Below are 15,679 nucleotides of genomic sequence, written 5' to 3'. Positions count from 1 at the left end.
GTATATTTTTATTCTTGCTATCGTAAGGTTGAAATGCTATTTTAAAGATAAGTGATATGTACGTTTTTTTTATCAAAATAAGGGATATGTACGTTACTGTAAATATAATATACGTCAGCTTAATATCAATTATACCTACGTGTACACTATTTGAGATGGTACTGTTGTTGAAATGGTCACATACGTGCATAATATCAATTTTATTTATATCTAAGTGTACACTATTTGAGATAGTACTATTGTTGAAATATTATTAGAGATAAGAGATATGTAAGTTAGGTCTGATATAGGTGACGGTTGACACACACTGTATACGTCATGTCATTTATTCTGTGTTATATAAATGTACGCTATTTGATAGATAATATATATATATATATTTACAATTTAATCCGTGACATAAATATTTGAACTAAATTATAATCACAAATTATAAAAAAAATTATAACAAAATATAATACAGTCTGTAATATATAAAAGTATAAAAAATGAACTTTGATTGAAACAAAAGTTACTGTCAATATATATTAAAAAGTAATCATTTTAAACAGTAAAAAAATAATCAAAGTACATGTAGTTATATAAGATGTATATTAATTTGCTAAACAAAATTTATTAATGTACACAACATTAGGTGATTTAATTAAACTTTAATAAAAAGTAATTATACATTGTGACAAAAAAAATTTAATTATATTTGTTCTGTACTATTAGTAAAAACAAAATCTAAAAGATACATGTTGAATTTAATAAGAATTTTATATATGAAGTGTACCCCAAATACTTTTAATAAAAATATAAATATTGAGTTGTTATTGGAGAACTTTTGTAGCACTTTTAGTAAATAAAATACTTTTTGTGAGAGAATTAATTTATTATATTAATTCGTAAGAATATGTGAGAGACCGATTAGAATTATTTTTTTTCTTCTAAGAAACATTAAATATATTCCTTTTAGTCCTTTTCCATTTACAGGTCAAATAAGATATAATTTAGTTAAACGGTGATATTAATTTATGCATAAAACTTATTAACAAATTGAAAATTGCAACATAAAAACGTAGGAAATAGCAAAATAAATGTAGCACAAACATTTTTTTCTTAACACAAACAAGTGAAAAGGTCCCTATTTAATTTTATCAGTTTAAGGTATAAATTTATGACACAATCTAATAGTGTTTTAAGTTGGATATTTACTTTTGTTTAAACCTATAAGAGTTATATAATTTTAAAGATTAGGATATTTAAAACACCCAGAATTTGAATTTATTGCTATTGTCTTCTCAAATACAATTTCCTAGGGTCTCTGCACCTGCCAAAAATAAGTCCATATAATAATTAAACAAATTGTAAATTAAATGATAACAAAATACAATTTATTTATGGTGAAGTGGAGTAAATCGGAGATATGCTACTCAACTACCAAAACGGATTCAAATGTAAACAAAAGAATACAAAAATAAGAACCATCAATTAAAATGTTACCTACGATAACATAAATAATTATTCTATATAAAATAACAATTACATAAATAATAGCTAATCGATAACCGATTTTTATATTGTGTGTATAAGGGCGCATGATTTAATCAGAAATTTATAATTTATACCAATTTAATTTATAGAATTAGTGTGAATACAAGGTACACCATTATTATAAAAAGAAAAAATCAATCAATACTAAATTTATAAATATCAGTGTTTATTATGTTCCTACCAGCAAATAATAGAAAACCAATAACTCAATCACAAACATGGAAGATGTAATATAATAGACCACTACAAGCTATGAGCCCCTGATCTGGCCTAGTGATCCATTCCATTGTTACTTCTCGTTTTGGTAGTTTAAGCAGAAACTCATTTATCTCTAACAAAGCAAATGCATATTTCTAATGTGCATTTTTTTACTTTTGAACTGTATACAAAAAGTATATTGAAACCTTGTATATAAGAAAGAGAAACAATGATATATACGTTTCCAATAAATAAATACTTTATAATAGCACCTTAACCAAGTCCAATAGTACATAAAAGTGATCCCCAGGTATGTCATTAAAGACAAAATTGCTACTCTGTTTGAAAGGCTTCAATGATTTAAAAATATCTTCCTTGCATGTCAACTTTTCACTTTTATCTTCAACCTTCATAAGGTAATCTATCTTAAATACTGAACCAATTTAATTACATTAGTAGTATCTTCATTCCGTTGAAAGCCAGGAGTGGAATTTTGCTACTAGGATTCTGTAGTTCAGGATCCAACTAAACCTTTGAGGCGTGCGTATGATATAATAAGTAGAAAAAGTACAGCTGAAGCGATCCCTGATACAATGACGACCTGTGGAAAAAAAAGAAGCAATATTTGAATTATATGGATTTGTCAAAAAACTTCGTTAAGGTTCTGCACATATTGCAACTTCTAGACTTACCCATTTGAACATATAACCATGATTGTCGTTCCAAGTATATGGAATATTCATGCCAAATATTGCAGCCACCAAAGAATATATTGACAAACAGACTGTACCTGAACTTAAAAAGAGTTCTAGCTGCAGTCGCACGTAAAAGACATTTTTTAGCTTCCAATGCAATACATGACTAATACCCGCACATGTGTACGCCGCAGAACATTTTGTACAAGAACAAGAGATAGCAATATTGCCTAATAAATATGGTTATGGGTTAAGTCTCCCAAAACCAGGAAATGCATCAATAACAAATTAAAAATGAAATTTTCTTACAGCACCTGAATCAGTTGATTTCGGTGATTGTCTAGCTGCAATGGAATTAAAAATGTTGTCAGACCAATAAGTAGTGTACAGTAGCAAACTAGTGTAGCTCATACGTTACCTGAATGTTAATGTAATCTTCTGTATCATCAATATACTCACGCAGCTGCATTGTAATGTAACTTAAGTTAATAGTAAATGAACCAACCCATGTAGCTGGATATAAATAATGTGACAATTTTTCATGCAAGGAACATAACAAAAACGTAGTAGAAATTGAATTGTATACAGAAACTGAAGTGAACAAATGGTTGTGTATGCCTCATCAATGTTGTCAATACTTAACCAAGTGTTACTCTTAGCAATTTCAGTTTTAAGCTCTACTCACAGCTTTATTACAACAGTACGATGTTAAATATCTTATTGGGATAAAACATCATGCCTCTCTGCTTTATTACAACAGTAGTCAGTAGCCAAGTAATGTATTAACAAACTACTTCAACTTAAAATGATGATGAGCAACACATCGTATATTAAAATTTAGCAATTCAACTTTGGTAACCAAATGATAGGAGACGCAATATTTTGTTCATCCTGAGAGTTTGGTATTTCAGTGGAAATTGGGAAAGTTTAGGAATTAATAGGAAAGTAACCCAAGCAAAAGTATGAAACAGAATTGGCTTCACATATATGCCCATATTGTAGAAAAAAAATTAAAGCTTTAAAATTTGAATTCACTAAACAACTGTTCACCTTGTTCAGCTCATATAGTTTCAGCTTGCATATAATATTTAAAACTTCAATCAAATAATCATTTTTTTGCTAAGTAATCAAATAAGCACCTTGTTCTATGGAAATGGTTATAAATTAGCTATCGCTTATGGCCAACTGACATATCCTTATTCTGCGTTAACGTTATATTGATTGTAGACGTTAATCAAAAATAATATTAATAATAAGCAAAACTAGATTTTTCAAAACTAGTGAACTACTCATATATTTAATTAATCAAGCTCAAGCAATATGTGCGGCTCCTTTAAAAAAGTTAAACTGACAAGTCTTTTATATTATATTTGAATCAGAATTCAGGCTTACTATTAGAAGTTTAGAACCCTATCTACAATGCATACATTTAAGTAGAAAACTACAGAAAAGGAAGGATATCGAATTACATACAAAGACACTAAGGAGTAATTATGTACATGGCATACAGTTGGCTCACACTTCCAAAAATAATAAACTAGAATTTGTCAACAAATCATTTGTGAGGGACGCTTATAGAAGACGAAATAGTTATACAGTTAATTGGCACAAACCAGAGTACACGGTCACAGCTACAAGAAATTTAACTTTAACTACGAAAACCTCAGCAAAATAAGACATTTCCATCAACAAAAAGATGCATGACAAGGAATTCTCCAACTAACTATAGCACCAGTAAAGATGCCAAGTATCACTAGATAACATAAAAAAACCTCGAGAACAAAACAAACATTATCATTCATTGACATACGAAAACACATTTTTTTGTGCATGTTATATACGGCTGCAAATAAACTCTGATAACCCTGAGTCCATGAATGCATAATACTTCAATGTAAGTGGAATAATGCCTTTCTATAACAGTACATCTTTCAAAAATATTACAGTATATAAATATCCAGTAATGAGTGAAGATATTTAAAAAAAATTAAGTCACATATATATAATCATTTCTCCGACAAGATTTTTTTTAAAAAAACTAAACCTGGCAAAAAAGTTTATAATTAGAGCAAATTCATCTATTTTATGTTGGGACAGGCACAAAGCCAACATCAAATAATATGATGAACATGCCACTATTAAATACTACTATCAAAATATGCAAACATACTTACCGTTGTCAGTTTGTTTAATGTGCCATCAATCTGCATAAAGTAAGCCTGAAACAAAACCACTAACTTATTAGAAAATAGAGTGGTTTTAGATGGTAGAAGCACAGAACTTAGCATCTTACCTCAAGTAACATCTCAAGCTCCTCAACATCATTTTCATCTCCACGTATGGTTGCCATGCTTGCCCTACTAGCTCTAGATATTTTAGAGCTTATGTTAGGGGAAGAAATAAACCAACTCGCAGCAGCCGAGCCACTCAAAGGCGATGCACTAGACAACTTTCGGGACAAATAAAGATCAGCCATATCATCATCATCATCCAATAGTTGTTCAAGCTCATCCCTCACCTGCAACTCATGAGCACAAAAGTAAAACTGTATGCATGAATTCTGGTATTACAAAGGGATAAAAACATCAAGTTCAGATACGTTAATTCTGCCCACTAAAAGTCAACCTGATAACCAAATCATCGTTTTAATATAGCCAAAAGATACTAATGCACTAACTTTTATCATCCGAAATTACCGTTGGACTAGAACATAACCCGTTAGTCTAGACTTTTAGTGGCCCAACTGCCTTTGAAGTATAAAATGATATAAACTACCTTGATAAGACAGTCCAGCTCTTTCCTTCAAATATACAAGATTCTTATTAAGCACACATCGGGAGCGAATGTTCGATATGCAAACATATAATGCAACACACAGCTCTTACTACTTCTATACATAGTAGAATGCAGAACAGATCAGCAGAGACATCTAATTATTTCAATACTAACTAGAACGTGAACCAACGTATGTTGATTTATTACAATGACAAAGTTTGAAAACCTATTAACAAGAGTTTGAAGTTTCTTCTATTCAGCTACAAGCACACAGCTGTAAGTGATAGTAGTTTGATCAGTAACATAAAAATAATGTTTTGTAAAACAGCTTTAAAAGTAAGTGTTTCACTAAATTTCCTACTATGGGACAACGGGAGAAAAAGGCTAACACCTTCTGAACACGAGCAGTCAACCTTGTCATTCCACTCTTCAATTTACGAACTCTGTCCAAGTTGCGGCTACTAATCTGCATTCATTAACAGCTGTAAGAACATAAACAGGAAAACAATTAAATATAACTAATGAACATCAAAATTACAGAACAAAACACTAATGTCAAGCCTAGGGACCGTACAGCTCCTCCCTGCTGCAAGAACATAAAAAAGGAAAACTGGAAACATATAACCGGATATCATATTTACAAAATGACTGGACAAATCTTGAAGTCGTCCTTGATCCAGTGACAGAGCCAGAATCACATGGGCCGTGAAGTCCAGACAAATTTTTTTGAACATACACGAGAATACATGATATTGAAATTGAAGTACAGTCTAGGACTCTAGGAACAGTATATGATAAATATGCAAATCAAACCGAAAATCAATAGCCTATAATAGGAACTACGGTTTCATTTCTTTTTCTTTTCAATCTAATTCTTTTAATACCTTTTAAATTTGGCGAAGCAGTCACTTTACAGAACATTATCAAAAACTGTAATCCTAATCCAAAAATGTATGCGAAGACATTGTCCTCTTTCTGATTTATGATTGTCAATATATATCTGTATATACACACACAACCATCCTTCAGCCAATGACTTCCCCTTTGCAAGTGCAGTATGGAGTGGCTGTGAACTGAACAAGATACTGAAGTGTCATTTCCCTTGTACTAACAAGAATATAACCAAGTAGAGACCATAGTATAGTGAGTATCTATCCCTTATTACATTTAATGTTTCATATAGGTATTTTCTTGCACCACCAATGTATTGTAATAGTTGATGTAAAGATAAAGTGTAAAATTTCGGAAATTAACCTTAGATGTAAGCTCATCCAAGGCTGGATAAGCAGAAGTCTCTAGTTCAGTTGTTCGGGCAGCTAGAAAGCTACATATGGCTTCCAAAGCAACTTCAAGGGCCCGGAATTCAAAAGGAGATTCTGTTGCATTATCATCCAAAATGTAGGACATAAGATATAGTTTATCTAAAATAAGAACATTACTGTAGCTAAATTTAAGGCCTATAAAACTAAAACAGGAAACATCATGAACCTTTTCTAGGTACTTCTATCTTATAAGAGAACTTACCATCTTCTTCACCTGGTTCCCCATCATTTTGCCCACCCAACTCTTTTCCTTCTCCATTATCTTCCCGATAATTGTTAAGTAAAGGCAACCGCCTCCGTAATTCTTCAACAACTGGAATGACATTATCATCCGATGGATCTCTAAGTAAAACCTGTAAGTAGTAAATAATGCACTGCGAATTATTGAAAAAGGACAGAAAAAATTAGCCATACATTATCCTGATACCAAAACAGATTAACCCCTCCAGTCCACCATGACCACCAGTCATCACAGAAAGATTAAATCAGAGTTATATGGTAACCAAGAATCATGCTTTCAGATGGGCCAATAAGCAGTTCATATATACCTATCTGCCTGAGACGCATATCTCAAGCACTAAGCTAGTATCAGGAGTGAACTCATAAGTACACTTGACAGGGATACCAGCGACTAACATTTACATGTCAATATATCATTATAAGTATAGATTTGTAGTTAGCTTGATTACAAGGGATTATATGTAGAATTAGAAGGTAACAGAGGATAGTTGAACTTTTTTTTCATGGATTGCCCTTCTTCTTAATCCTTTTCTGTACAGATTTGTATACATGTCAATATATCATTATAAGTATAGATTTGCAGTTAGCTTGATTACAAGGGATTATATGTAGAATTAGAAGGTAACAGAGGATAGTTGAACTTTTTTTCATGGATTGCCCTTCTTCTTAATAATTTTCTGTATAGATTTGTAGTTAGCTTGATTACAAGGGATTATATTTAAAATTAGAAGGTAACAAAGGATAGTTGACAAGTTTTTCATGGATTCCCTTTCTTCTTAATCCTTTTCTCCTTTTCGTTGTCAATCAAACTCCAGGAATTTTTTAAAGTGTGAAGATTCCCCTCACAATAAATTTTAGACAAACATCTTAGTAATACAATATGTCATTAATCCACGTAATGAAAAAAAGTCAACATGAAGACATAAGTATGTCGAAAAAGCTTAAGCCTCAAACCCAGACCAAAGTCAGAGAAGTTTTTGACCTAGCACATAATGTGATCAACACTTTCTCCTAAATTGAAAAGTTCAACAAACCATGCCTCCCTTAAATGAAGTCATCAAACAGCTCAAACAAAATTCATAATCCAATTCCACTTTTCAAATCACAGCCCCTTAATATTCCACTTTTAACTTATCCAAGTACTTAACACTGAAAAAACAAAGAACTAAAAACAACACAAAGCTTTAGTACACACAAACTAAAAATCAATCACATACCTCTTCCGCAGTAATAATAGCCTTAATATGCTGCCAACACAAAAAAAAGAAAAACATCAAATACGGCCAAATTTAAACCATCTTAGCCTACAAACTCGAAAACTCAAAAACACAAAACACAAACTAAAATTCAAAAGAGTAGCTTAAGATTAACAACAATAGCATTTTCACGACCAAACTATACATTTATATAAACATACGCTCAAGTTCCTATAAACCATCTTAGCCTAAAACCCGAAAACACAAAAATGACAAAAGGGTACCTCAAAATTAACAACAATAGCATTTTCACTACCAAACTATACATTTCATTCCACTAGAAACCATCTTAGCCTAAAAACTCGAAAACACAAAAATCAAACAAAAATCACAAAAGGGGTACCTCGAGATTGACAACAATAGCATTTTCACGACCCAAGATAGTAGAAGGGTAAGACAAAAGGGGATCAAGAATACGAAGATCTCTAGCATGAATATGAACTCTATGCATAATAGCATACTTATCAACATCTAAAATTGTATCTTGACCCGATGAATCTAACAATATCCAGCCTCTTGAATTGGCCCCTTTTGTTTTCTTGAGCCCAACAGCAGCTTGGGTCGGATCCACTGGCACCACATCTCGACCCATCTTTAACCATTCCAATCTTAACTATACATACATGTGTAATTGTGTTGTGTTGTTGTGTTGGTTAAGGTACTTGAATTGTACTTAAATTAGAAGTTTGGACAGTAGCTTATGTTATTATATGTGTGAATGAATATAGCAGAGGTTGTAATGAATATGAATGGTCGGGTTCTGTTTGATGTTTAGGGCTAAAATAACCTAGGAGGACTGGTAGTTGCATGAGTTTTGGTTTCTAGCCGCAATTTCTGTCCGGGCATGATTCGCGTCGACTCGGATGGTTCGTTAGTTTATTGCAACTTTTTAACTAGGCCCATAATCCATGGCATACGTTCCCCGGATAAAATAAGTAAATAAAAGAAAAAGAAAGGCAGTCGTGGTAAATATCAAAAATGCCACGTGCGATCGTTCCTCTACACACATTATATTAAAAGAGACCTCTATCGTTAAATTGGACACTTGTCATTCCCTAATTAAATTTAATTGCTTATGTGGCAAGTTCCACTAATTTTTTTAAAACAAATTTATTCTCCACTATATATCTCTCCTTCCTAATTATCTTTTTTTTCTCCACTAATTCTCTCTCTTCTTCATTTCCATACTTCCTTAATTTCATTTTTATTTTATTTTTCCTTCATTACCATTTCAAATCTTCTTTTTTTTGCAAATATATCTTATAAGTATTTGTTATGGATCAAAAACTAAGTTATAATAATTGTTGTACTTACTGCTAGGGTTCGTGAGCTTCGAGGCTCGATTTGACTGCTCTTGTGTCTCGTGACTCGATCTTCCTTAACAAGATGCCTACGTACCTTGCTGATTGCCAAAGATCAAGTCAAAAACGTAGTTCTGATTGGTGGGGGTGAGACCACTTATATAGATATTGAAAGTCCTTTAATTGGACTAGATTTAGGAGACTTGGTGGGCAAGTCTCAGAATTATAGTGGACATTGGAGTCCTAAGAGGTAGAAAACTGATTCCTTATCCCATGAGGTTCCTTGGAGGCCAATCTACAAGTATTGATATCCCCACTAGGACTCATCTTAACAGCTGATTTATCCCTTATTAATTAATTACGAAATCAATTAATATTCAGGGTTTTGTGCCCTTTCAAATGGGCCTAGCTGTCAGCCCAATTAGTGTGATATTAATTACACATTCAGGGTTTATTTTATCCCCTATCATTTGCCCCCCAACTTCTGGGAAACCGTAAAAAATTTCGCATAAGTTAAGTTGATTCGTTCCCTTACAATGTATCGTTTTTGCGTAAAGTGTGGAGCGACCTACACATTTACAACGATTTTCCTAGTACGTGGCTTCAGGGGTTTTTTGAAATCTCCCAATCACTTTCATTTGCATCTATTCCTATTATTTAGGAGTTATCTTAATTTTCAGGAATTTTTCCCTTAATTTCTGGGAATTTTCTTTAATTTCCATGAATTTTTCCCTTAATTCTGGGTTTTTTCCTTAATTTTCTGGAATTTTCCCTTAATTTCTAGGAATTTTCCTTAATTTCCAGGAACTTTTACCTTAATTCTGGGATTTTTTCTTAATTTTCTGGAATTTTCCCTTAATTTCTAGGAATTTTCCTTAATTTTCTGGGAATTTTCAGTAATTTTTCATAATTTTTGGAATTTTCTGCAATTTTTCAGGAATTTTTTCCCTCTCTTTTCTTCTTTTTTCTTTTTTTTATACACAACTCGACCAGGAATCCCGTTCGACCATGATCCTGGTCGAATTAGCCCCTGTTATGCCCTGGTCAAAGGTATTTTCGAGGAGAAGCATTCGAGCAAGATTCCTGATCGAATTTCGGTTAGGATTATATATATATATATACCAAAAAGGACGTAATAGGACCAACAAATATTAATGGAAACAGTAGGGAGAGTAATATAGTAAGACTAAGACATGGTATGCATATTAACATAAAATATTAAAACATGAATATTAAAACAGTATATGAACAAGAATAGGTTTTGAAATTACTTGGAAACGCTTTTGATTATATAACTGAAAGCAATCGGCCAGTCTTTGTGTTACAATATGAGAAAACTTGAGAATAAACTTCGGAAATATGAACTGCTATCACTGGTACAAGATGTGTATATTATCTGCTCTCTAATTTCAAGTGTGTTTATTACTCTCTTCTTCTTCATATTTATAGAAGGATGAGGAGTCTAATTTCTTGATACAGCATCATTCTTTTTCTTGTAGTGGAGTTCTGCTTTCCTGAGTGGACAGCTTGACTTGAGTGGGAGGTCCTCTTTTTTTTAGTGGAGGGGCTGCTTTCCTGAGTGGGAGGCTGCTTTCTTCACAGGATTTTGAGTATGATTCCTTTTCCACCGAAAGTTGCTTTGTTTGGAGAATATTGCTGAGTTGGTCTCAGTGGGAATCTTCTTTTGTGTTTTCTTTGTCTTCTTTTGAATAATGCTGAGTTAGTTTCAGTGGGAAGTGTCTTCTTTGTCTTCTTTTGTGGTCTCGGGAGAAATAATAAAAACTAGATACAAAATTTAAATGATGTACAATATCTTTTTTTTAAGTACTTTTTACCGTTTTACCCCTAATAATTTGGAGTAAAAAAGTATCTATACAAACTGATTACAATAATTAAATAAAGGAAAACTAAATAATATGAAATGATGAAAATTTGGATGAAATTTTTGGGGGTATTTTGGATTTTTTTTTTTTAATCAGTGGAAACTACAGGGGAAAATATCCCGTGACAGTCATCTTCGTTGTCATTTCCTAAATGAATCGGACTACTGTCGTCATCGGAATCATAAATTGAATTTACGAGTTGAAGTAAGGATTCTTTGTATTGGCTTCTGGTTTTTGCTTGGGCTAATAATGCCTGGGCATTTGACTTTTGGGCAAAGAAAGTGGTAACTTCTTTGTTGGTAATAAAATTTTAACTTGATAACCATTTTTGAATTATCTCTTTGGAAATCTTTTGGTCTTCTTTGAAATTGCTCCACCATTTGACTTTAAAGGACCGAACAATCAGGACTGTATTTGGTTGAAATGAATTTTAAACTCCCAAGAACAGACCCATGGAAGGAAGAATTTTGAACATAACATTAAGAGAGGAGGAAAACGTCTTTCGTATTCTGTGGGTTTGAAGTGTGTTTTGAACAGTTTTAGACATTCGGATGCATTTGGAGTAAAAATGTCTTCAATTGCTCCGAATAAATCCCACCATTGAAGGAACCAAATAGGGAGTTCCTGGACTTGAATTTTGGTATTGAAATAAAATAACCAGGAATGACTATTTTTCTGATTTTGGATAAAGAATTAATTATGTCATGCTTGCTGGTAATCCCAGTAAGAATATGAGGAGCAGTGGTTTAGTTGTCTTTTGAAGTTCGAAGGAAAAAATTTTGGACTGTGGAGTTCTTGGCCCCATTGACTTGGGTGGATGACCTTTTGTATTTGACATGTTGTGTATGAAGGTGTTGAGTGTTCTCTATCCTGGGCATTGTAAAAATGTTTGAACGTGACTGATTCAGTAGACAAGAGAATGGCTTGATAATAGTCATTATTTTTTGATAGATCCCAGGGTTTGAACAGCCATCCTTTAGGGAAAACATATGAAATTGCTAAGGAGGCATCAGCATTGTTAAATCCTCTTTCGACTGACACTATTTTTTGGTGGTTTCTTTCGGTATAGTAATCATAATTAGATTTTAAAAAGTTTGACTGGTTGACTACTACCTCCTGGTTTTGCATTTTTGGGGTAACTATATCTAGTTTTGACATGGATCTCTGAGGAACTAAGAGGGTTGGGTTTTGAAAACTGACTGTTTGTGTAGTTTGAAAAGGAGTATTTGTAGGTTGGCTGGAAGAAGTGTTTTGTTGGGTAACTTTAGTTGATTTTTCTGAAGAGCTTTGGGAGATTGTTGAGGGATTTTGAATGTTAAGGCCATGGGCTTTGATGGTTTGAAGGGCTAGAAATAAGTTATTGTCTTCTTCATCTGCAATTACCTTATCGATCCAGGATGTGATCGGTTTTCCTGAAGAAGTACTCGCTTTGCTTTGTTGAGTGGCCGGGAGGTGTCCGGGAAAGGCTCGGGTTTTTCCCCCACCTCTGCTCTTTCGAGGCATGATACTTATCTGTTTTGTAGAAACTCACGGGTCAGGAAATCAGGGACACAGTTCATATCTCCCTTAATGTGTTCAATATCAAAATCAAAGATGCTTAATAATGCTTGCCATCTGGCGAAAATTTGTTTTGATGCAATATTTTGGACATCTTTTTGTAAAACTTCTTTTGTCGATTTACAATCGACTCTCAGGAGAAATTTTTGATTTAATAAATCACTTTGAAATTTTGTAATACATAAAACAATTGAAAGTATTTCCTTTTTTATAGTAGAATAATTTCTTTGACAATCATTCCAATGTGCAGATGTAAACTGGACTATTTGTTCTTTACCATTGACTACTTGTTTTAGTATACCGCCGTATCCTAACTCAGAAGCATCTATTCCAACTACTTTAGAAGCATTTGGATCAAGAAGGTGTAGACAAGGGATTTCTAGAACCTGAGCTTTGATTTGTCGAACAATTTCGGTATGTTCAGATGACCAAGGGACAGGGTTAGTTTTAAGGCGGTCATGTAAGGGCTTGGCTATCCTATTGATGTTTGGATAGAAGTCTAGGACATAGTTGAGACTTCCTAAAAATCTTTGGAGTTGGGTTTTATCTGTGATTTTATCGGGAAATTTTGTTGCAAAAGTTAGGGCTCTTTCAATTGGTGTAACTGTTCCTTTTGAAATGTAGTGACCAAAAAATCTTACACGAGTTTGAAATAGGGAAATTTTGGATTTGGATATGACTAAACCATTTTTTGTTGATACTTGGCAGAAAGTTTTAAGGTGTTTGAAATGTTGTTCAATAGTTTCTGAAAAAACTAGAACATCATCAATATATACTATACAGAATGTAGAATAGTCATTGAATATGTCATTCATAATTCTTTGGAATTCGCTAGGGGCAGTTTTGATTCCAAATAGAAGGACATTCCATTCATATTGTCCGAATGGGACCGTAAAAGCGGTTTTATATCTATCTTTTGGGTGGATTTGAATCTGCCAAAATCCTGATTTTAAATCAAATTTGGAGAATATTATTGAAGATCTTAATTTTTGTAAGAGGTCTTTTTTATTAGGTATAGGGTATCGCACCCATCTTAAGGCTTTATTTAGAGGCTTATAATTGATAACTAGCCTTGGTGTCCCTCTCTCAATTTCAGCATTTTTGTTTACATAGAAAGCTGCACAGGACCACGGGGATCTAGATTTTGATATGATTCCTTTGGATTCGAGATCGGTAATCTCTTTTCTGCAATGTTGTTCTAGGTCGGAGTTCATTTGGATAGGTCTCGCTTTTGTTGGTATTTCCTTTTCATCAAAATCTTTTTCATAAGGTAAATCAATCATATGTTGTTTTCTATGCCAAAAAGCATTTGGTAAGTCAGAACAGAGTTCTACTTCTATTTGTTTTAGTAATTTTAAGATTTTTTCTTTGATAAAGTGGTCTTGTAATTGCTTCTCAATTTTGTGAGAGGAAAGGTCTTGTTTTAGATGGGATAATTGTATCTGTTTTCCTTGTATTAAGGCATTTATCTCGTTATTATATATATAATATGCCTTTATTGTATTGAGGTTCCTTGTTTTGGGTTTTTCAAGAAATGGGAAGGTAAGTTTGGTGTTATGGGTTTTGAAAGTAATACCTTCGTAGGTGACAGTATAGGGGGTTATTAAATTGAAGAAAGGTGTACCTAATATGACAAGATGATGTATTCCTTTAACTAGGAGAAAAGATGTCTTAATTTGGAAGGTTTTATTATTGATAGAGACATCAACCTTACTAACTACATTGAGGTTTGAGTTATTAGCGGCGGTTAATCTTTCGTTGGTATGTTGATGGAATCTTTTTGGTATTATTTCTTCTTTAATGCAATTCAAATCTGCTCTTGTATCGAATAAAGCAATGGTATCTAAGATGAAGTCATCTGAGAAGACAACTTTGACTTTTATGAGATATTTTCGGTAGGTAACTTGCCTTAATTCATATAAGAAATCTTCATCTTGATCAGGAGTATTGTTTAAACTGCTTAATTGTTTTTGTTCAGTATTTTTCTCTTCTACTTCACGAACTAGAAGGACATTTAAAGCTTCAGAATCTATCTTCTGCTGTTCTTTAAGGATTTTTAATTCTTCTTTGATTTCCTTAATTTCTTTGTGTAGGTCTTGTATTGTTGGAACGGATTTTTGGTTGGCTTTTTGCTTTTTTAATATTGTGGTCAAGTCATATGTAGTTTTTGTTGATGGGAGAATAGAAGGTTTTTGTTCTGGTTTGGGTTCAATTGGTCGTTGGAGTAATTTTTCTAAGAGCTCTTTTCTTATTTGAGGATCAGTTATCTTTTCTATGATTTCGAGAGAATGTTCTTCATTTCTGGTTAGGACGTTGATGCGTCTGTCTTCAGAGGAGGAATTATGAGAGGAAGATGAGCTTGTTGCAATCTCATCTATTTGAAGAGGTTCATCATTTCCAGACATTTCAGATGTCTCAGAGTCGGAAGATTCAAGGAGTAAAGCCGAGATTTTGTTAGATAAGCTTTCTTCTATGTTTAACTCTTGTATTTTCCTATTAAGTCTGCATAATCTAGATATATGTCCCTTTTTTCCACATTTGTAACAAGTTATATCTTTATTGGTTGGTTTAGTAAATCTATTTTTGTTGAAAGGTTTTTTGTTGTAGGAAGGTTTATTATTAGAGGAAGGTTTATTATAGAACGGTTCTGTTGATTTTTTGTAGAAATGTTTAGACTTTGTGAAAGACCTTTTCTGATAAGGTCTTTGATATGGCTTGCATTCACCATCACATTTTAGTTTTGAATAGCTTTTGTTGGGATTATAGTCAAATTGTTGACAGAAAGTCCCTAATTCCTGCTTTGTTCTTTTCATTTCCCATTTGAGATGTCTTTGGAGTTTTAAATCTTGACAAATCTTTAGGCCTTCTCGTTGTGTTTGGCTTATGAGTTGGCCATATGTCAGGTTTTTGTAAGGT

General features: G+C 32.8%; 1 protein-coding gene across 2 annotated transcripts; it reads right to left on the bottom strand.

The window, feature by feature from the left end:
* Positions 1–1,920: 1,920 nt before the first annotated feature.
* Positions 1,921–8,928, bottom strand: LOC141659293 (magnesium transporter MRS2-2-like). 2 transcript variants are annotated; one of them, XM_074466097.1, is made up of 11 exons: positions 8,366–8,924; positions 7,984–8,013; positions 6,729–6,879; positions 6,459–6,580; positions 5,596–5,670; positions 4,723–4,947; positions 4,604–4,648; positions 2,848–2,892; positions 2,744–2,773; positions 2,427–2,546; positions 1,921–2,335 (listed from the first exon to the last, which is right to left on the bottom strand). In XM_074466097.1, the coding sequence occupies exons 1-11, from the start codon at positions 8,612–8,614 to the stop codon at positions 2,249–2,251; spliced, it is 1,179 nt and encodes a 392-aa protein (XP_074322198.1). In that variant the 5' UTR covers positions 8,615–8,924; the 3' UTR covers positions 1,921–2,248. The 2 variants fall into 2 exon arrangements, 1 of the variants encoding a protein (XP_074322198.1); XR_012549705.1 differs by having other exon boundaries at positions 2,303–2,335; positions 2,427–2,659; positions 8,366–8,928.
* Positions 8,929–15,679: the final 6,751 nt, after the last annotated feature.

This window comes from Apium graveolens, chromosome 5, assembly GCF_009905375.1.
Source record: "Apium graveolens cultivar Ventura chromosome 5, ASM990537v1, whole genome shotgun sequence".
NCBI lineage: Eukaryota > Viridiplantae > Streptophyta > Magnoliopsida > Apiales > Apiaceae > Apium > Apium graveolens.
This window is presented reverse-complemented; position numbering and strand designations above follow the sequence as displayed.